This window comes from Argiope bruennichi, chromosome 2, assembly GCF_947563725.1.
Source record: "Argiope bruennichi chromosome 2, qqArgBrue1.1, whole genome shotgun sequence".
In the NCBI taxonomy this organism is placed as follows: domain Eukaryota; kingdom Metazoa; phylum Arthropoda; class Arachnida; order Araneae; family Araneidae; genus Argiope; species Argiope bruennichi.
Window position 1 is genome coordinate 79,531,308 of NC_079152.1, and position 24,768 is coordinate 79,556,075.

At 27.5% G+C, this 24,768-nt stretch overlaps 1 protein-coding gene across 1 annotated transcript in view; it reads left to right on the top strand.

Annotated features, from left to right (window-relative positions):
- Window positions 1-24,768, top strand: part of LOC129961726 (fasciclin-2-like) — a 108,381-nt gene that overhangs the window by 38,834 nt on the left and 44,779 nt on the right. The window contains exon 3 of the mRNA XM_056075275.1: window positions 6,388-6,533. Within this exon, the coding sequence (XP_055931250.1) occupies window positions 6,388-6,533 (146 nt within the window). The remainder of the gene's footprint in view (window positions 1-6,387; window positions 6,534-24,768) is intronic.

Here is a 24,768-nt window from a genome sequence, read left to right on the forward strand (position 1 = left end):
ATTTTTGGACTGTTTTCATATTCTAACATCGAAATCAGATTTACACAGCAGCAAAAAATTGCTCGCTGCAACAGGTTTTCATAGTTTAATTAACATCATGAGGCAAATGAGAACCTTTAAAAAAAGAATTCTAAGAGGACGGTTAAGATTCTAAGAGGAATTGCATGGATTTCAGTTAATCAGATTTCTATCTCAGGCGCTTCAGGGAAGATGTGACTAATGAAAGATTTCCTTAATCATAAAAGCCTGATTCAATAATTAGATAAATTTGCTTAGCCAAGTGATATTGGAACTATTGGAACTGTATCACCTCTGTTGCTATGCTCTATTTTTTGTGATATGTATTGTATATATATCAAACCTAGTATCTTCATGAAATGGTACTTAATATTATCCTTTTATTCTGTTTCCAAACTAATTTAAACTAGAAACTTTTTCTATACTCATTGAATAAATACGAATATATTTCAATATAATATATTTATAAATATTTACTTTTAAAAGGGATTCCAGGTTTGAAAGGAAATAACTATTCAGTAAAAAGGATTGAAGTTTGCATTATTTTTATTATTGTATATATTTTTTTAAATATGCTTAAAATGATTTGGAAAATAACATGCTTAAAGTTATCAGTGAAATAGTTAGTCACAGTAACTGTAAGAAAGTTCATTTTCAAATTTCTTTCTCCATACTGAATTATGTTCAAACGTTTGTCCTTCTTTAAAATGCGATATTATAACAAAGATGCACTGAGAAATAAAAGAAAAAGAACCGTGACTTAAAAGCAAACTGAAGTCAAAAACTTTTACTAAAAGACTAAGTACACTGCTTTAAGTAAAGAAACTTTTATTTTGCTACTAAAAAAAGGGAGGATCTAAAAATAAATACATTGTTTAAGAATTTAAGATTATTTTTCGTTCAAGCTAAATAAACTTTACTTAGAAAACTGTCCTTTCGGACAGAAATGATATGTAGGAATGTTCATCTATTTATTTTTTATAAACTTAGAAGGGCTATTGCAAGAAAATTTTCAAGGCATTTTTCTGCTTAGAGAGATATTTGTTTTAGTTGATAAAAAGTTGATATAAACATTCCTATAGTTATAATTTAGATAAAATTTGAATTCAAATACAATTTTTTTAAAAATAAATTCTAATTAATTTAATTAATAATTAAATTTATTATTTTTTGAATTAATAATTAAAAATCACTTAAAAATTTAAAATTCTAATTAATTAAATTACTAATTCAAAAATTAATTAATTAATCATTTAAAATTTGAATTAGTTTATTTAATAATTTAAAATTCTAATTAATTAAATTTAATTTAGTTAGAATAATACCCTATTTTTCGAAATAAAATGCTAGCTATTTTTAAACATAACTAAAACTTTTGAAAAATAATAATATATAAATTTGATATTTACTAAGGGAACGGATGCCTGTATTATGCATTTTTGCGAAATATTTACTTAGGGTTATGGTATTTTTTTTGTATATGTATTAAAATATATATTTGTGTAATTTCTTTAAACAAATTTTGAAAAGAAATATATTATTTTTTTTAAAAATTCAAAATATATAATTTTTAAAAAATTCAAAATATTCTAAGTCAATTATTTAAAAAAAAATCAAATTATTTTTTCCTTAATACCCTATATGAATTTATTTGGAACAAAACTGTGAATAATTTTGTAATTACAATTAAAGGTTTTTTTTTTCAAAATATTTTAATGCACATATACTGAATTTCCATAAGCATTTTATATTCTTCTGAACTGAAATCGACTTTTAACTATCTAAAAAATTCGAAATATGAAATGCACAGCCTATTTTCTTCTAATGTTTTAGCAAAATATTTACTGCCAATTTCATTGAATTTCTTCAAGAAGTTAGACACCTCGAACATTTCAATTTAATTACACTACTATTTTGTTAAAAGTCATTTAAATGTTCTTTTTCCCTTCTAATCCCTTTAAACATTTATTTTATTGAACAATGCATTTTATAGCGCTATTTCAGTTGAATATAAACATATATTGTGGTGATGAAACAATAAAAATCAAATTTCATGTTCTGGACCATTTTTGCTTATTTCAAAGTCCATTGTCTCCTTAACTAAAATAAATTTTACCTTTAATTGAGTAGATTTTTATTTATCGAATGCATATTGAATTAACAAGAAAGCATTTGAAAGATATTTTTTGATATTTCAGTCTAAATAAGGACAAAATGTTGTCAGAATTTGATTAGAAATCATTTCCTAACAACTTTTTATATGAAACCAGAATGAACGCAAATGCCCATTCAATGAATCTAAACGTATACCCAAGATGCCTGGCTATCATTGCAAAATTATTCTTATTAAATGTGATTGATTGAATAACTGACGCGCGCGCTTTCTCTCAAACTGTCACTGAGTTTCAGGGACAGAGAGATTTCCTGAGACATCAAAAAAGATGTCTAGCATGCATTCATTATCTTTGTAGGTATCGGCTAAGTGGGGGCTCTCTCTTGCGTATCATCACCTTAAGAACACGAGTTCTCATTGCAGTTTTGTAGAGAAAATAGGGTATTTTTTTAAATCTTTATTCCGATATTCTAAGTTACCTGTACTGGATTAATCTCAGAATGAAATGGTTTGGAAATTTTTTTAAGAGTAGGAATATGTCAGGAATATTAAATGTAAATTAATGTTTTGTGAAACATAGAAAATCACTGAGAAACCTTTGAGTAGCCCTAAAACATATATGGGTGAATTGATCCAAAACTCTGAAATGAGAACTCCTTTAACCTTTCAAAATGTCTCTAATACTTAAATAAATTCAAAAGCATTACTAAACGCGAATCATCGAAAAATACATTTCCGTTTTTGTTTTATTATACATTAACCGCTAATAGCGAATGGCTAGTTCACCGAAGTTATTGGTTATACATAATCAAATATACATTCATATCTGTGATTCAGTCGAATTATCAGATATTAAAGTCGTATTTTTTTAGTATCGAATATATGATCTGTTCATACGTTTATTTCTACTTTTAAAATGGAGATTAGTCCAATGATATCATATCTCTATTTCCTATTCTTCTTCATATCTTAATTGTCTGCTTTATCCATTTTCCAATTTCCGCGTATTGCTATAGCTTTTCTTTCTTATTTTTCATATAAATTACTCAAATATTGAACATACTTTTTTTTCTTCAATTTTCAAAAATGAGGGAAAAAATCAAGCGATCAAATATTTGATGAAACAGTAAAAATAATTTAAATTTCTACACAACAATGAAATACATTCCTTATTGAAAAAATGTGACTAAAAATTTTGCACGATTGATAAATTAGAATTATTAAAATGTAAATTTTAAAATTATGGAACGGTGTAAAATTTATTTTTATACATTAATATTTTTAGAAATTTCGTTAAATATCAAAATTGAGCTTAATTTTTATTTTATGAAAATCCCAATTTTATTTTTGGAAAATTTGTTTATTTTATATATAATTATTGATGTTTAGGAAGTAATTAATACTAATTTGATAGCTTGGGGAGGAAACAACTAAAACGTTTGAGATAATTTTGTTTTTGTTGTAACCAGAAGGATTTTTTTTCCCATTTTCGTTTATGTGAATACCTGTATTCTGTGTCAGTAACTAACAAAAAAAATCTGCTAATAGTTAAATAATACTTAAGAACAAAAAAGTAAGATATTTAAGTCATTTGAATCAGTGTTGTTTTTAGAGCACTTGTAATTAGAGAATGACTGTTAGTTTTATAGTTTGTGGTGAATAGCTTATAAGCCAGCTAACAGCTACGCTACACGAGCAATTGCTTTTGTATTGTGGTCTTGTTACTGGGCTGCGAACTTCAAGGTCCCAGGTTCTTTTAGAACTCATTCCAATACGCCACATTGGTGACCCGGATGTGAGTGCTTATAAACCAGTTAACAGCTACGCTACACGAGCAATTGCTTTTGTATTGTGGTCATGTTACTGGACTGCGAACCACAAGGTCACAGGTTCTATCCTCCCGCATCTCAATCCCCTAAAATTTAATAGAATTATTCATTTCCACTTTCTCGTATGCATAGTATAGAGAAAAATTTTAAACTGGAGATTTTAACGAATCTATACGAATTAGTGTCTCCCTGAGTTCGAAAAACATGTTTTTGAAAAATATCCAGCCATCTCTCTACCTGTCAGATAAATAACTCAAAAACGCTTTGATCTAGACGGATGAAATTTGGTATCTGGTCTTTACGTCAAATTTTTATATTTCCATCAAATTTAAAGAAATACAATTAGATGAATCTGTATACCCAGCTATATGAATATAATTTAAAACTATAACTACAAAACAAAGAGAGTAAGATAGATAAAATCGTCGCAAATATTTAGCATCTCTAATATAGACACCAAACAAATTTTCAACTGAACACAGGAAGGGATTGATTATCTATCGATCTGTACACGCAAAAACATGTAAACGCGATATCTCGAAAAAGCAATTACTTAAATATTTAAAATTTGATCCTTACTTGTAGTCACAAATAATTCAACAGTCGCAAATTCTTACTTTTAGTCACAAATTACACTTAGTCACGAAATGCCCTTTTGTGACTACAAATGTAGTTTAGATTCAGATTTTTGTTAGAATTGGTTACATCAAAAAATTCTTTGTTCGGATACTATTAACCGCATACAAGGAGTCAATAGCCAAAGCACCAAGGATCCCATGATACATTAAATAAAAATGCTAAATTCACTCCAACGGTTGATATTTCATAACTATTCAACGTCAGTACCATGCAAGGCGTTTTCTGGGATAACACTTTCATTAGACAGAATGCGAGAAAGCTCCGGGAAGATCCCAGGAAGATTTAATTCATTATATTTGCAAATAAATATATTCAATGAACATTTTCAACTGCAAACATGCATCATTAATATTTTCTGTCAACAGTTGATGATTCTGAAAGAGAGGAAATGCATTAAATCTGGCATCTTATATGGATATCTTAGAGAGTTCCAAACGTCATCAAATTGTTTCAGAAATTTTATACAGCAATATTATTTAGTGGTAAAAGGGTATAATATATTATAAAAAAATACAAAAAACGGGAAAAATAAATTTTTAACGTGTTTTCAAGTAATGAAGGGGAATTCATTTTTAGTCTTCTGTGGTGTTACATCACCTAATCTGAAAAAGAAAAACAATTAAAATAAAAGCAAGAATTTCTTCAATGAGTAAAACCCATTTTATGTATTATTCTCCAAACTATTAGTAACTTTACTTTCATGAATCTACTGAATAAAAAAAAAATTCTGATGAAGATGATGAGATGGGTTTAATAGCTGATCCCATGAAACACTTTGCTTCGCAACGTGTTTCGTGTGGTAAGACTAACATAAATATAAAAGTACTTATGTTAGCACAGTTAAAAAAGCGAGTCTTTTAGAGTCTTTTTTTTTTCGCTGCAGCGTTTATTTTTTATAGTAAACGTTCATTCTCTTTTTTTAAATGGGTAAATAATATTTGCAAATTACTCCTAGTTTTAGATTTATCTTTTTTTTTTTTTTTTTTGCTCATAATTTTTACTGAATTTTGCATTTTATCTTAAAAATTCATAATGTAAAGAAATCGTTTCTTTTTAAACTACTGTTTACTTTACTTTTTATATAAAAATTATGAACGTTAAACCTGTAAAAATGTAGAAAAAAAATGTAAAAATATAAAATTTATGAAATTTGAAAATTACTCCACGTTTTACATCTATTATTTTTTGGTAATATATTTTACTTAAGTCTGCGTTTCATCTTAAAAATTCATATTCTAAAGAAATCGTTTCTTTTTAAAAAGAAGCAACTTACTCTAATTTTTATACAAAAATTATGAACATTAAATCGGTAAAAGTGTAATAAAATCTGTAAAAATATAAAATTTATAAAATTTGCCAATTACTCTGAGTTTTACATCTACATTTTTTACTCATATTTCTTACTTAATTCTGCGTTTCATCTTAAAAACTTATAATTTAAAAAAAAAAATCATTTTTTTTAAAAAGAAACTACTTACTCTATTTTTATACAAAAAATATTAACATTAAATCGGTAAAAATATAATAAAAAAGTATAATAAATTCCGAAAAAATATATAATATTAATAAAATTTTCAAATTAAACCGAGTTTTATATCTACCATTTTTTGCTCGTATATATATATATATATATATATATATATATATATATATAAATTTATTTCTGCGTTTCAGTTGAAAAATTCAGAAAGTAAAAAAAAAATTGTTTCTTTTTTAAAAAAAGAAACTATTTATTCTATTTCTTATACAAAATTATACATTATTAATTTTATTTATTATTTCTTTCAGAGTTCACGTGGAGCCATCAGCCAATAATATACTAGGTTTAGAGCTAGTTGTGGAAGACGTTCGATACAAGGATCAAGGCACTTTCACGTGCTCTGCTGTCGTTGATGGCAGAGAAACAAGAATTCAGTTTCACCTCAAAGTTTACCGTAAGTACTGTTTTATTACATAAAAATCTCCTCAGAAGAATGAAAAAAATAATAATTAAATGAATTTAAAACTAAATTATAAAACTTTTTTTAATATTTCAAATCTTGTTTCGATACTTTATTAAACAAAGTAAATCCAGGGTGGAAATACGAACTTCAGGGTGCAATTGAATCACAATGTGAATTCACAATTTATTATTCACTTAAATATATGAGCAAGTAAAAAAATAATAAAAATACTAAGCAATTGAGATAAATATTATTGAAAGATACGCAAATGAAAAAAATATTTTTACTACAGAAGAAAAAGAAGTCTTAAGGATTAAGGAGAATTTTTTACATCTTCTTCTCTCCTGTATAACCTTAAAGAAAATAATCAACATCTCTCTTTAATAATAAATTAACAATGCCAACGAACTAATGGGAAATAAGAATTTGTAAGGATGAAGGAGTAAAAAATAAAATACTCTGACAAATATTATGAATTGCTTTTTATTCTCTAGTCTTAGAAGAAAATAGAATTAAATATTGACAAAACAAAGCAAACGAATAGATTTTTTCTATCTCAAAATTACACTTTGAAAAAATTGAAACAAAGCAGTGAATATCTTTAATTTGTTTAATTAAAGCTTTTGTAATTATTTAAATATAAAATGTTCTTCAATTATACATCCAAAATATTATAGTTTTGAGATATTATACTTTTAATCTTAAACGATAAAGAATTATCATAATTACTCTAAAATTTGGGATAAGCGTCAAATGTCTATTTGTGAATATATTCAAACAAAAAATGACAAGTGATATTATTGGGACAGTTACATAACTATAGGTATTTGTAATTACTTTTTGGTTGAAAAATGTCGTTAAACTATATAGAAGAAACAGAATCATAAAATATAGAGAAAAATCTTAACTAATTTCTTAGAACCACATAATTTGAAATTTACTAATGCTTTTAGTATTTAATTGTATATAAACAAACAATCGATTTTTTTGCATTCAATCTTGTATTCTCTGACATTAGAATTAATTTCTAATCAAATACAGAAATTGTATTATGACAGACAATAAAAAGGCCTCATGTCCGCCTCCAAATATTTCAAAATTCATTGAGTTTGTAAACAAATACTTGCGTGCAAATATATTTAGATCTATTTATATATTAGATTCCTTAACGTATTAAGAAAAACAATATTACAGATATAAAAGGCTTAGAAATCATTTGAAGAGAATTTATAAAGTGTAGTTTATGATATCATATGAACTATTAGGCAAGTAACATAAGCATAGTGTTGTCAAAATTTCTTTCAAGAATGGACAAAACGAAATGTCATTGAAAACGTCATAGAAAAATTATTTTTTTGCATTTATTTGACATCAAGGAAAGGCTTATTTTCTTGTAGGTGATGGACATATTTTGCTTTGAAGGGTGTTTTGGCAATATTGATTTCAACCTAAATCGGCTCCATTTCCTATCGCTACTTGCAATTCCCATTCAAATTTGGTTGTTGTAAAACTTATTTACAACAATGATTCGCACATCAGAATTTCTTCAAATGTCTCAGTTTGTTTAAAACAAAATTTGCCTGTTGGTTATTTGGAAAGGAATTATTTCTTTTTACGAGGATCGATAAATGTAGTCATGAATCCTATACCCAGGAATTTGCTGATTCAAGGACCATGTTCATAACGATATAAGAACGGTGAATCATCTTCAAAATATTCCGGTAGGAATTCCTGGAAAAAAATATCATAATTGGAGAATCGTCTGAAATATTAGAGTAATGTATCAAAAAATAAAATCTGTAGCATTGAGATACTGAATTTTGATCTAGATTTAACAAATAACTGAGTATGGCTGAATAAAACAATTTCCACTAAAGAAAGCCGAATAGATGATTTATCAATTAAAAATATGTTAAAGCTTAGAAACAGCTGCTATAAGAATTTTCGTACTTATTTTGTATTAAAATCAAAATTTTTATTAAAGACAGTTATAATGCTTTCTACCTCGTTATTTCAAAATTAAATTTGCTATCATTTTTTTAAATCGTTCTTTATGCTACAAATGTGATTCGTGTTTATTTTTCAAAAGGAAATAGAAAAGGTATCATTTTTCTAATCTCATTGCTCTATTATTCTAAAATTAAACTTAGTTTGAATTAAAAGCGTTTATTCATTCAAATCCAATTCATTTGCATTAAAAGCATTAATATCGACTCTGATGTAGTCCAGAAGAATAAATAAATAATTTCATTTATTTAATCTTTAAATGATCATATGCGTTTACTTTATGACATTACCCATTGATATTTAATTTCATTTAATGGAAATTCGTTCATTAAATAAAGATTGATTACAACCATTTCTACTCATCATATTCAGTTTATCATTTACAGACTTCATTCCTTAATTAAATTAATAATATTGATTTTAATATAGTAAAGACGAAAATAATATATATCAATAAATTTTTAAAAGAAGAAATAATATTTTTTAACTAAGAAATTGCTCTAGATGTTGAAATGATAACATTTCAGATATATTCCTGTTAGACTGTAAGGACAATTTTCACTAAGAAAACACCAGGCATTCCTTGAATTTCTGTAAAGTGATTGCAAACTCTACTTGAATACGTCTTGTTACGCAAAGTTTAACTAAATTCAATACCTTAAAGCTTCATTCTACGAACAGGCAAATCAACTACCAATCAGAATTTTCCATGTGCCGCAATTTATAATTAAGAGCAAACTCCGTCTGAGACATTCGGGCGTTTCTGTTTCGCAATAGTTTTGCATGCTTAGGAAAATGATTAATATATTTCACAAGGAATCTGGCGTGGCATCCAGAGTAAGATAAAGAACCTTTTTCCGTTTTTACAAAATATAGAAAAGTAATGGTTTCGATATTAAAATCATATTTCACCAATTTATCAGCCACTCTGTCTACAGCATTAGTATTAAACATATTTCCTATTGTTTGGCTTATCATTCTTTTTTTCCGTTTCGTTACAGAATGAAAGGTTTTCCATACATACTTGAGCAGATTGTGAATTAATATTAATTGCATGTTCTCCTTTTGATTTAAAATTACAGAAATAATTATGCAAAAAAACAAGATAAAAATCACAAAACGAATCAAGCCAAAATATATTCTGAAAATTTATTAACTATGGTTCTTAGAAAAAGATTCAAATACAAGGAAATAAATAAATCATCCATGTTAGTAAATGAAAATAATTGTGTTCCAGAGTACATCAAGGGCAAATTCTAGGGTTAAATTCTCAACTGAATAATTTAAAATTTAAATTGTTGGAGCTCAGTCTGGTTGTCGTGAGCAGGTATAATTTTAGGTATAATAACTATAGGGGAAAAAAAAACAAGAATACGAATTTTTCAGGAGACATACACACAAAAAAATTTATATGCTATTGTTTCTAATGGAATAAATACGTTCTTCAGCAAAATTTGGCTCAAAGGTTTCTAAAATTTTTAGGTTATCACCCAATATATTTTTAAGTATTTTTGTTGGAACTAGATTTCCACTTTTGCAGTAAACGAAGATTTTTTTTTTTTCGTTAAAATAAATGTGAGGAATCTTAGAAAGAAGTTTATTCACAAATGAAAATTATATTAAAATATACTATGATAGTTTATACCAAAAAAAATACTGAAAAAATACAATAAATATGTTTTGCAGCTGTAAAAATGTGAAGCAAGATTATTTATTCCATTTTAAAGTTAACACAGAAAAGCAGATAATATTGTTTCAGAAATCCTTCAAGTCACACCAGATGTCAAAGAGTACTTAAAATCACCCATTTCTATTGAATTGATACGAAATTTCAATTGAGGTGCTTAGCCAGGAGAGTGCAAGAATCCCTTTCAAGGTTATTAATATTGTCATTAGATTTAATTTCAGAACAGATATTTGCAAGGAAAATCGTATCATGATATTGAAAGAAAATATACTAGGTCTTTCTTCAGTTTCTAAATATATTTTTACTAAAGAAATATTACTTGTCCCCTCCCCCCTAAAAATCCTGCAATAGGCCTAAATGAATGAGCATTATTACAAACATTTGGAAAATTTCCTTAACCCTTTGAGGCACAGAACATAAAACTACTGAAAGTCAGGTGGAAATTGATTAAAGTAAATCAAATAGACAATGAAAATGGCAATTTAATTTTTTCGTACATTTACATGCAAGTTAGGAAATAGCTTCATTTGAATCTACTGTGGCTAATTTCAGTGACATACACACGGCTAAGAAAAAATATAAGGCTATGTGCACTCAAAGAAAGCCACTATGCCTGAAAGGGTTAAGGCAACTAAAACGTACTCGGCAATAAAAATCATTGCAATTTTAATTCTGTTTGTAACTGTAAATTGACGAGCTCAGAAAATTAAATTCTAAACAGAATTACTATATTATGAGAATATAAGCCTAATAATAATAATGAATCTATTTTCAATTTAATATACTTAAAATGAAAAAAAATAATCAAAAATATGGAATAACATTATTATTGGAGGAATGTAAAAGAATATATAGAAGTATATATTGGAGGAATATAAGGTAATAGATCCATTATATTGTTGAATATTTTGTGTAATGGACCTGGCATGATGACATAAAGGTGGTAGTATTATATTTTCTTATTTCCGTGGTCATCCTCAAAAGGGGGATAAATCTTGTTTTTGAAACTTCGCATTTTCATCAAATGAAGATTTATACAGAATTTTATTATACGGTTTGCTTTTAAAACCCATCTCCAATATATCTTTATCCAATTTGCTTCTTCACCATCAGTATTTTTTCGTCTTCTTACAACTGTATTTTCTAGTGGTTTTCTCAAACATGTCGTTTCATTTCATGTAAAACAAACTTTATATGCTTTCGGCATTATTATGTGATGGTGTTATAATCTTTAGGAATACAAGGTAACATTTTTTATGGATATCTATAGCTCCAAAATCGGCATCATTTAATAGGTGAGAAAATTCAGAATATAAAAATTTGTGATCAATAATTTCTATGTTATTTTGGGAGGACTGCAGAATTTTAAGCCACATTAAAGTTAATTTTAAATTGCTATTTGGTATAGTGCACATATCGCTGTAGGCTATTACATTATTTATTAATATTATTACTAAGCAGAGAAGTTATGTGGTAAAATTTTTGAACTGAATAATATGTCTTTGTGGAAAGTGGGCTTATACCACTTACATTTTTAATTTCATTAACTATGTAAATTTATATTAAAAAATGTTGAACATTTTAAAAGATTTTTTCGGGGAATTGCTTATAGATAAAAAGATCTTCGTTGATTGCATTCATTATTATCATTAACTAACTTTATGGCAAAAATGGACTTGCACCACTTTCAAAGAAAACAGCTCGTATATTACTGAATAGAAATAAATAAAAGTAAGATTAGCTACAGTTTTGAATAAGTTGTTTACGAGTGTTGTATAGGTGGTTATCAAAATAATGGAAGCACCTTAGATTTATGAAGAATCCTTTATTAGTATGGTGTAGACAGCCTTCGGTATGAAATATAGCGTGGAGTCGTCGAGGAACCTATTCATACAAGTATTGAATAGTGTTTAGAGGAATATATTTTACAATTCTTTTAGAGATATTGTGAAAGTTCTGGGAGAGATGTGGTTGGAGGATATCGATTCCGTATTGAATTCTCTAAAATAGACCATACCGGTTCAATTATATTGAGGACGGGTGACTGCGGGCCAAGGCAGACGCTTAACTTCCTCCTCGTGTTCATCAAATCATGAATGGACAAGTCTCGCGGCATGGATAAGTGCATTATCTTCCTGCAAAATTCAATCTCTTGCAGGAAACAAAGTTTGCCTCTTAGGATGGACCTGGTCAGCTAAAATTTCTCTTTACTTCAGTGATCCTTCCTTTCATGGTTACGATTGGTCCAGAAGAAACTCTTGACATGACTGCCCATATCATGACAGATCAACTCCATGCTTTATAGTTGGAAGGAGACAATCAGATCTACGCTTGTTCAGGTGTCCTCCAAGCGTGCACCCGCCCTGTTGTAGGGAAAACTGTGAAACACGGTTCGTCAGACCATATTACTTTCTTCCACTTAACAATCGACAGAGTTTCGTAAGTGTGACACCACTGTAAACGATGTTTATCATTAACACCTTTGACAAGTGGCTTGGGAATTGCTGCTCTGCCATAATTTATGTACTTATGAAAGTGCCTTCTAACTGTAATCACTGACGCTGGAGAATCCCATGGGTATTGAACTCTGATGTCACTTTTGCTGCAGTTGTTCGCTTTTTAGAGATTACAATCCGCTTCAATACCCGTCGGTCTCTTTCACTGAGCTCCTCTTTCCGCCCACTATTTTGCTTCGCGGAGCTTGTCTTGCCTCACTATATGTATGTTGTCATGGCTTTAGACACCGAACATCTAGACACACCTAAAAGTTGGGATGTTTCGGTCACACTTGCTCCAGCTAGACGGGCTCCTGCAATTTGGCCTCTTTGAAAATCTAAGAGGCCGACATTTTAAGCTTTAAAAAAAAAAAATCCGAGAATTACAGAACTTTAATAAAGCTAACAAATACAACTAGAATATATACATCGCTATTTATAAAAAAATAGTTGTGCCTATTATTATATTTTAGTGCTTAGAAAGCGCATTCAAAAATGTCATTTTTATTCGCAGGTGTTTCCATTATTTTGATAACCAATTGTAGTATAAGAATTCATATAATTGCAGCTTAAACAAATATTATCTTTGTATATACACCGAATTTGAAGAAGAAATATATAATATATAATTTTAGAAAATGCCAATCATTGCATCTATCTATCTTCCTGTTAATTTATGAGCTTTCAGCTTACATTTTCTCAAGATTTTCAGTCAATCTGATTCAAAGTTTTGATTTTTCCTTTTCTTGAGCACTGCCATCTTTTCGTCATTAATTCAAAACAATTTTAATGTACCTCTCAATTAATGAACAGTCGCGTTAGATATTTTCACCTATTCTTTACTCGAGTACAATACATACTTCAATTTCACAACTCTTAAATTAAGAATGTCAAAATATTAAGGTCATCTATCACAACCATTACCAATTCCCTTAAACTTTTCCTCTCGATTAATGCTATTATGATCCAAACTGAATGATTGTTTTCGCTATATCCAGAAGAATTAGACCAGGGCATAATCAGGTTCTTGGCATTATTTCAATACCTTATGAATGCATCAATAAATAATCAACAAACTTAACAAACAACAGCTGAATCAATAAACAATCAGAGCATATTCCCCATTAACTACACTGATACAGAAAATATTTCAATTTAGACAGTCATTAAATTAAAAATGCCAAAAGCAATTATTAACAATTGTAGGAAATAAAAAGGGATGTATCTTGCACAGGATGCAATGAGGTATTTTCTATAAAGTGCCAAAAGGTAGTTGGTCATTTGTACAGAACTCATTAGTCTTTGTAAGAACCACAGATTTTATAGCAGATTGGTAAGAAGATCAAAACGTGTTCCCATTCTTCAGTAAATATGAATTAACCATTTGGCTCAGCACGTTTAATTCCTGCAGAAAACAATGTGTTTATTCAATTTAACAAGTTCTCGGCAAGAATAAATCATTCAAAATATGTGGACTTTTTTATGTAATTAGCAATTAAATTCTGAATAAAAGATAAGAACATTGTTATTAAAAATAGTTTTATATTTTAAGACAGGCATACCAATCATACAATACTAACAACAGCAAATTAATATGAATGATTAAAAAGCGGCAATCGAATTACAATCAATCTTTACGATTTACCAATAAATGACATAAATGGTCATGAAGATTTCTTTTCACAGTTTTGTATTTCCAGCTTGAATAATATATCTTGATATAAATAAACTCATTTAATTAACACGACATTTAATTAGACTTTCAAAGGTAGCAGATTTATTTTGATTCTTCATAAAATTATCTTCTGACTTTCGCTATAAAAAAATAGCAAATAGAAATATAATTGATATATATGTTATGAATTTTGCATTTGAAATTTAAATTCAATAAACTGTTGAAGAAAAGATAATTTTGATTGGTTTAGAAGAGAGATATGCGGTTCTAACATCTTATTGATGTATCAATATAACATTGATTTCTTTATGCATATTAAGGATGTTACTCTTTTAATTACCCTATTCTAAATTGTCCATTACCAAATCATTTTTAGCAAAAAAAAAAAAAAAAAAAAAAAAAAAAAATTACAGATAGCAATTACCTTAAATCCTTTCAGACTGCACTTTCCCATACCCTTTTTGTAAAACCAAATGAAGAACTTATCTAAGAAATTTATTAACAATAAAATTGCAGAAAATAGATTGCATTACATGTAAACAAATGTTTGTTAATTTGCAAATAATCATTAATTATGAAATATTATTAAATAAATTTGACAAATAAAGACTATTCTGTGATATAAAGTAATGCATATTTATATTTTTATAAGTTAAATAAGATCATAAAGAATGACAGAATTCCAATCAATTAATTTCATTTCTTCTGAATTTTACCTCTTGTAAGAATTGTTCTGGAATCCGTAATCTTGAACTTTATGCGACAATATAAAAAGTAAAAATAAAATATGTAATTCTTTTAAATCTGGTTTCTTAAACAAATTTGTATGATGAATTTATCAAACTTAATATGATGATGAATTTTAAGAGAAGTGTCCAATCTCAAAGTGGAACTGCAGAAACATCTTCTCCGTAATGATATTCTGAAAGTAGTTTCTCTAATTTGTTTAATTGGATTATAGATAAGCATCAGTTTCTTAAACTTTGAATAGTTTCAATAACTACATTAATGAGCTGTTATAGTACATTTAAAATTTTTTCGTCTGTATACCTTTTAAGCTGTTCTAAATTCCCAGACTTATCTTTGCAACATAAAATATTCATCATTTCAATATTGATGCAAGATGATAAATAAACTGATTCAATGAAAATTTATTTTATAATAATTTGTCGGCAATTTATATAAAAAATTGTTTATGTGTGTAAGGGTCAAGAAAAATATTTAAAATCAAAGTTTCCTTTTATTTTTGCGATTTTTTATAATTATTTTTAAAAAATAATATGCACAAATGTCGCACAGATATCTCAATAAATACTGGAACAAATAAAATAATGAAATAATATATGCTTAATTAAACTCTCTTACTTTTCATAACTCGAAATCGTTGAAAATTACGAAGTTAAATTTGCATTTAAAGTAATTCATTGAATTGACGATGCAATTTTTAAATCTTGAGCGGGTTAAATCTCAGCTTTTTATTTCGTTAAATAAAAGGAGAGGCTAAAATCTGACCGTAGTATTTTCTTGGAAAATATAAATTATTTTGAAAATCCAAAGTACTCTCTTCAAAGACAACATTTTTTCAACACATGAACTATAGTGATGATTTTTTTTTCTGTCAACAGAAACAAATAAATAAATAAATAAATGATTGCATAGGCAACATTTTTTCTCATGTTGTATTATCTATACTTATATATATAAAGCTCAATGTGTGCGTGTTTGTGTGTGTTGGAGTTCTACAGGAAAGAGCATTTGACCTACAGCTACTAAATTTGGTACATGCATACCTTAGAGGTCGGGAATGTGCATCTGGGGTCTCTTTTCTTGAATTTTTAATTAGAATTTTAATTATTAATTAAAAACTAACTTTCCCGCCAAAAATTCTTTTCATTTTCCCCAACGCCAAATGAGTAAGGCTTCAGTTTTTTTTCTCAACAGTAATGAGGCTAGGGTTAACATTTTTCGGCCGATTATTTCAAACGATTCTGTTTATTTTCTTAATGTTTTATGCATTTAAAATTAAACATTGTTAATTAATCGAAGTACTTTTGTATTAAAATAACACCGAATAAAGGAAATTAAAAATGTCTAATCTGCATAGCGTTACCCCAACTGGCATAGAAAAATTCACGCATTTGCGTTACCGTAACTGGCGTTGAAAATTCACGCATGCGCATTGTGTTTTGATTGTTGACAATATTATCAACGGATGATTCTTGATTTAAATTATTTTTAGGTTAGTTACATGCTTTTGTAATTAAATTGTATTTATGTTAGTTATATATTTTTTGTATATGCTTATAGTTTTAAGTACATCATTTTTTAAGTAGTTTTTTAAAACCTGTTTTCGGCCGATTTTAAACGATTCATTTTATTTTCTTAGTGTTTGATGCATTTAAAATTAAAAATTGTTAATTAATCGATCTGTTCATGATGAATCTGAGAAAATTTTGTTGAAAACTTCTTAAGATATTATACAAATTAAGAAAAATATTATTTATTGCCCATAATATTTAAATACTCAATGACTCTGTTTTCAGTACTCATATTTAAAAAAAAAAATACTCCGTTTAAGGTAAAAAAAAAAAAAAAAAATGTTATAGTTACTGCAGTTTAATCATTTCCACTTTAATTTAAAGCATAAATTCTACGGGAGCTAATAGAAAATTAGTGAGATACATATTACGTTATGGCTGAAGGCCTTTATAATATTATGAGTGAATTATATGACTATTAAAATTTTAAATTTTAAAATATTTTAATGAAGAAGCAATGTAAATGGGAATTCTATAAAATATTTAATTATTAAAATTTTAACGTGCATTAAGATTGGCGAACCGGTTGGTCGCCAAAGGCGGCTAGTTATAAATAAATGTGTCTGGTAAATCAGAAGATGAAAGCAGATCCCTCTTGTCTAATTAAGATGAATAAATTTGAAGCAATTTATATGCAAGAGAAAATACATATTTCAAAACATTGAATAAGATAACCGTAAACATCTATTCAGTGAAGACGCACGGATAATTTTGAATGACGGGACCGACAGGACAGTATTGGCGGAAGCTAATGTTGAGCACTAAAGGTCATTATCGCCCTCTTTAGAACCCGCCCCGTAGCAGCCGCGTCCTGGTATTGGTAGGGGCATTTGACCCCATGCCATTTTTATGGCCATTGAGAACCAATCACCATTCTTCAAGATTCTTATCCCCGTGTATGAGATGTTTCAAGGTGGAAGATTGGATAGAATATCAATAAAGATATAGAAAGTATTATGAAGTTTTTCTTATGAGAACGGAAGATTGACTAAGTAAGAAAGATTTTTTTTAAATGCAATTAAATTGTAATCATGCAGTAAATAATACATAATTTAGACCTAAAAAGAATAATAAACTATATTATGACTATTTATGAGATATAGTTTGGAAATGGAAAAAAAAAAAATTCTCTCACTAATTCCATCTCTAATTTTATAAAAATTAAACTTATAAGAATGATTGATGGTAATGAATATAGTTGATCAGAGTTTTGAAGCAAAGAATTGTATCAAAACATTTGAAGTTGGTTGGTCTTTGATGAAAAAAATTGGAATTGGAAACTCTTATATGATTTCTATTTGCATCGGAGAAACAATTGGATTAACTTGAATTTTGTGTCTATCTTTAAGTGAAAATTTAAATAGCCTACGAATCCCAAACATTTTTATCTGGGAGGCACAACCAAATAAATCTCACCATCTACTACCAAATAAATTTATATATACAGAGTATCCAACAAGCTTCATTCATAGTTCAAAAAGATACAAGTAATTTAAAAATGGATACATGTCCTATTTTAAAAATGACTTGTACCTGCCCGAATAAATCATTTTAAATTGGTTGCAACTGCAAAAAACGAATCCTCTAAAAGGAAGGGTTTTGTCAGAAAATTAAATAATGTAAAAAGGTAATCAAATAAAGTGTAGTTGTCAGGTTTAGTAGAAAAATATTAAGGCAACGTTATGAATTACTTACAAGAGTAACAATATACGAAGCATGTACAGCTAAAGAATGTAAATCTTTTAAATATTTAATAATTTTTAAATACTCCAAAGATTTATTTTTGATATTGTATCGTGTACCATTTAAATTGTTATTTTCATATAAATTTACACGATTCTCGTTTAAAATTATGATTCTATTTTCCTTTAAATTCATCAAAATTTTAAATCTATATTCAGGTAAATTAGTTAGTATTCAACAAATTCATCTGTATTAAGTATCTATATTCCATTTGCATATAAAGCAGGAATCTGGATTCTTGTTTTATAACTTTGACATGGGCCTTTTTTAAAATTCTTTTATTTAACTTGCTATCAGAGAGGCCCTGCAATAATAATTCTTTCTCTTACGATCCCATTGTCCTAAGTAAAAATATTTTTATGCTAGTAGCAAATTCTTGAATTGTAAACAGTATCTACTCTACCTGTGTAAAAATTTTACTTTCTGTGTTAATTTATCTATTTTTATGATTTATATATTCTATCTGTTTGATATATTTTTATGATTTATATATTCTATCTGTTTGAAATATTTTTATGATTTATATATTCTATCTGTTTGATATATTTTTATGATATATCTATTCTATTTATTTGAGGGATTTTTATTACGTTTGTATTATTTCGAAGTTGAGAACTCACAATCATTTCAAAGATGACAATGAATCTTTTAATAAATACAATGTTTTCCATTTGCATTGCATTGACGCTGCTAAAACTAAGATATTTAATTTCTATATCAGTCTGAAAGGCCAATAGACAAAATAAACGTGAAATTAGGACAATATAATAAATAATGAAAAAAAAAAAAAAAGAGAGAAAAAAAACCCTGACAACTTTATTATTCAGTAATGCTCTACCATATTACCGCCATTACTGTACTTCAGACGAATTATAAATTTTACTGCGTTCATCCAAAAACTGAGTACTTATAATGTTTTTGAATCTATGTTTCCTCATTCAGAGAGATATATATTATGAGCCAGAATCCAAAATAATACTTATGAAAAGAAGGAAAATATTTAGCACTTTTATCAAAGCTGTTTTGTGCATTATTGTGATTAGTTGCACTATGAAAAAAAAAGGACAATCATATTCTGTAAATTATGCTTTTCATTTTGATCCTATGGATATGAAATTCTTTTTTTATGTTATATAACTAATTTTTTTTATTTTAAATGGATACATTTTATCAACTACTAAAAATCAAGAAAAAACAGTACTTAAACGATTGGTGTGTGAAAAAGTAGACGATACGTACTAAATACTGATAAAACAAATGTTTTGAAAGATATTGTAAACCTTAAAATTGGGTAATTCATGCTTTTTATATGTTTTTTCATTTATCGAAAGCCGCAGTTCTTTTTTTTTTTTCTTTTTTTTTGTATTTTTAGAATGCCAAGAGAACGGTCTTTAAGTGAGTTTCATAATTATTAAATTGTCGCCAGCAAAAGTGACGCTTATAATGTGAGAGAGATTATAACCAGCTACATATCAGTTCAAATACAGTTTTGAATTTCATAGAAATCATAGTAATCATAGGGAGAGAGAGAAAGGGGAACTAAAGATAAAATTAGCAGACCTAAAAATCTGATACAGAACGAAAGATAAATCTTTCAAACACTTAAAGAAAAATGCATGAAAGAGTTGTTAAATCTCAAAATAATGCTGACAATACACAATTCTCAAAAATTGTTTACAATTGCATAAAAATCTTCAAAAGCTCATATTAATATAAAGGAAGCGTCAACCTAAATGGAGTGAAAGGCACGCCGTCTGCAGTGGGCTAAACGCCAAACGTCCTGGAGTTCAGAATGAACCTCCATTATATTTTCTGCTGAGAAAGAAGTTAATTTAAATGGCAAAAATGACTACCATTATTATTGGCTTTGTGTCGGTAATAAAGAAAAGACTTATTCTGCCTGACAGATGGGAGAAGATAATTTTTATTATTTGGTTGTTAGTCGATTACGATGGAAGTAAAAGCCTAGTGTTCCTGAGTGGCAGGTAGAAACACAAAGCCTATATCTAAATTTTGTATTCATATCTCATTTCCTATGGCATTGAGCAAGATGAAAAAGACTGGGTTTTTCAATATGGCATAACATCAATTCATAAAATCAATGGTGTAAAAAATTGGTTTGCATCAAATAATGTCTGAACTTTACCCGGCTTACTTAAAGCTCAAATCTCAACATTGTTGAAAACATATGGAAAAGGATTGTTCGTTGCATTTACAGGGGAGGCAGGCAGTTTGAATATATAGATGAGCTTCGGAGATCTTTGAATGATACATAGGAAAATTTTTGCCAAGCAGAAATTCAAACTTTACGTGATTCGATGCCATATTGAATCTTTGCAATAATCAAAACCAATGACGAAAGAGCTCCCTATTAACAAAATTTTTATTTGCACTATTTAAAAGTATCATTCTATCTTTTCACAGAATATGACGTAGTCAAAACTGATTTGTTTATTGTAATTGACTTGCACTTTTTTCGAGTTTCAGACATAATCATCTCATCGTAAATTGACCTTTAAAGTGTTTCTAATTAAATTAATCTGAAAAAGTTTCAAGGTTTTTCATTTATCTAAAAACATCTTGTGCCCTTCTATTTTTTTCACGCAGTATAGACACTAATGCATTCATTTTTATTACAGAGACAAAAAATAGCATCTTTTACAAATTTGTCACCAATTAATGATTCTATGGCTCACAAAATGTTGTCAATCGGATATGATTGATTATTCTATGAACTTTCGCAGAAATAAATGTTTTATGTACTTCCATTGATGAATATTTTTCACAACTAATCACACTCAAATACCTGTTATCATTTTGAGTTATTTCAATAATTAGTGACCAATAATGTAAATAATTTATTAAACATTTGGCTGCATTTGATTTTTACCAAAAATTGGTATTAATGGTGTCAATTATTTATGCTTTTTTGATATACGAATTCATAATTTTTTTTGTATGAAGTTAAGTGCATAAATTGATTATTTTTTGACCACCGTTTTTCTGTTAAAATCAACAATAAATCAAATATAAGAACTAGAACAAAAATTCCGCAAAAATAATTGTTATTGTTTTCGAAGATATCAGAAGATTTTATTACATTAAACCATTGTGAAAAACTAATATTCAATAATTAAATTCATCATATGTTCAGCAATGTTAAGGAGCATCTAATCAAGTAAAAACGAATGAAAATCATCGTTCTTTTAAGTGCAATCTGATGAAAGGATTCCAGATTTATTTCTTCTAATTCCCTGATTTACTTCCAATAATTCTTCGATACATTCCTTTAATTCTAGATTTATTTTCTCCGGTCTTGCAATCTCCTAGTAAGAAAGAAATAATAAGCTGTGTTTCTGCAGAACTTATGCCTGCTTAAAGCAAAATCTTTTTCCACAAACAAGACAACTATTCTAACAACGTACAAATCTTCTTATCCTTTTTTTTCATTTATGTTTTAGAAAACTGTCTCCATGATATTGTCAAACAACACAATTATTTTTGTATAGTATTTTATTTAGTCTTGACAACTTATATCGTTTATTCCATCTGAGATATAATCAAAAAGCCATTTTTCACTGAAGAAGTGCTTGAACTTAATCAATAGCTTCTCGAACTGGTAACTTGAAAATTATCTAAATGCAGTATTTCGAATCGATTATAATACATGCCTCTTTGCCTCTTTGAGCTTTCGATATCTAGCACTCATGTCTATGAATGTTAATAGCATAGTTGGGCTTTCAAATAAACGTGTCGATGTATTGATTAATAAATGATTTATTTCAAGTTAAAGAGACGATTGATTTATTAAAATAAATTTAAAAGTTTACTTTGGAAAGACTTAAGAACGAAAATGATAGAAACAAATCAATGCAGCGTCTGGATAAAGATTAATTTGATATGTCTCTGATTAGACACTATGATACAGAAGGATTTGTAAATCGATTTTATAATCAAACCTCGGAAAGTTTAACCTAATTTTATTTTACATTATTTAATGATTTAAAATATATATTATAATATGACAAAATAACCCTTATTCAAAGAAATAGAAACCCATAATTTAAATTATATCGACAAGCCAAAAATTTCTTCGTACAAATAATTGAAATCTTCAGTTTTTCTTATGAACAACTTTTTAATACTATCATTATAGACACAAGGTAGCACAAAAGCAATTATTGATAACTGTTTAATCACATTATATATGAATTTGAATTTATAATTATATTGAAGGAAAATAGATTATAAGAAAAGATCTTTTAGTATCTGTAAAACATAACGTTGCCACTGAATTGTAATGCAATGGATAAGATTGCTTTTTGGAATAACATTTTGTGCCAAAATAACAACGTCTACTCGTGACAAATATTTAATTTTTCATCAATAGACACTGTTTATCATTATAACCTTATGCCGTCCAACAGAAAATATTGATAACTATAATATCTCACAATTCGCGGATTGAAATTTGTATCAATATTAAATGGGATAACGCTATTTACCCTTACAAATAAAATGCCAAGGCCAAATTTATTAGTTACTAGCCGCCTTTGGCGAACAGCCGACTCACCAATCATAATGCTCGGTAAAATTTTCAACAAATATTTTATGTAACTTTTCTTTTAATAGTTTCTTCATCAAAATAATTTTAAGCTTCTAATTTTGATAGTCACATAATTCACTCATACTATTATAAAAGCCTTAAGCCATAATGTACTTTGTATATTACTAATTTTCCCTCAGCTCCCTTAAAATTTCAACTTTTTATTAAAGTGAAAATAATTAAACTAAAATTAATATAAAAAGCATTTTTTACAGAAACCAAGCATTAAAAAAAATATGAGTACTGAAAACAGAGTCGTTCAGCATTTAAGTCTTTTGTGCAGTACAGAATAATTTTCATAATTTAAAGTATCTAAAAGAATTATACAATAAAAAATTCAAGGATTCATTGTAGAATTCATTTTTAGTTTTATTTTCAAAAGAATCGAAATTATTTCAGGAATTTTATGCCTATAAATATAACTCCAAGTTTTAAATAAACGAATAAACGTTTCTATTTTCTGTGTTCAAATCTGACCGATTTATGAAGTTTTGAATATTACACTATTAGAGCAATTAACATTTTCATAATCTAGGCTAATCACTCTTGAGAAACTCTGGAAGATGATTGGCTTCTTTTAGACAGTCGATGAAGTGATCTATAATCACCCATTTTTATAAAATAGTCATGTTGAAATTTTCATAAGACGATCAACTTGAGTGACTGATTTAGTTGATTGGAGTTCAAATCGTTTTATTTAAAATATTAAATAAAAAGATTAAAAAAGATAAAAAGAAATATTATATGCAAAAATTTAAAATTTGTAATTCGTCAGCATTTATTGACTGAAATTATATAAAATATAATTAGTTATTACATTTAGACCATTTGTTAACAGATATATGCCTGTTAATAAAGGTTTATATATTAGCTTTTACGGTCAAATTATAGTAGATATCTTGCACATATTAAGAAATATTTGCCTTAAATAAAGTTGTTTAATTGAATTAGTAATATACAAACGGCTATATCTTTCGACTCCAGGTTTTCCATCTTGAACATGATTGGTTGTTCTGCTCATGTGATTCACTGACGTCTGTAAGATGAATCTCCTTTCAGTGAGATTAATCTTACAACACAGTTTATTTACTATTCTTCATTTATTTAAAGTTTATCTTAACATTTCCATCAATTCAATTAATTTTAAACAAAATATTATGGTACTATACAATTTATATTTATGATTTCAATGAAATATATGCACGCTTCTATAATAATTTCCGATACTTTAATTGTTTTTTTAAAGATATTTTCTAAAGTGAGTAATTTGATTGTAAATATTATATGGTAAAAAGTGGTTAGACTCAAAACATGACATCATCTACAAACTTGATTTTTTTTCGATAATTCACCAAATTTATTATTATACTTAGTTTTGTAATTACATTTAAATATTTAAAATAATAACAAAAAACAGTCAAACAGTTATATAATTCCAATCACTGATCCGATAGCACGAACTTTTATTTCATACAAAAGCTTATACAACGGTTTGCTTGTTCTCATCCACCCTCCATTTTAGCAAGAAAAAAAAATCGAAAAAACATTATGTGTTTTGTTCATTTTCTGAGAAAAAAACTCTCGGGTAGAGCTATCCAGCTACATTTATGCATATTTCAAAAATTTTTGATGGCATCTAAATACTCATAAATGGTCGACCATCCTGTTGTTCTTCATTTCAAGAGATATGCCAAA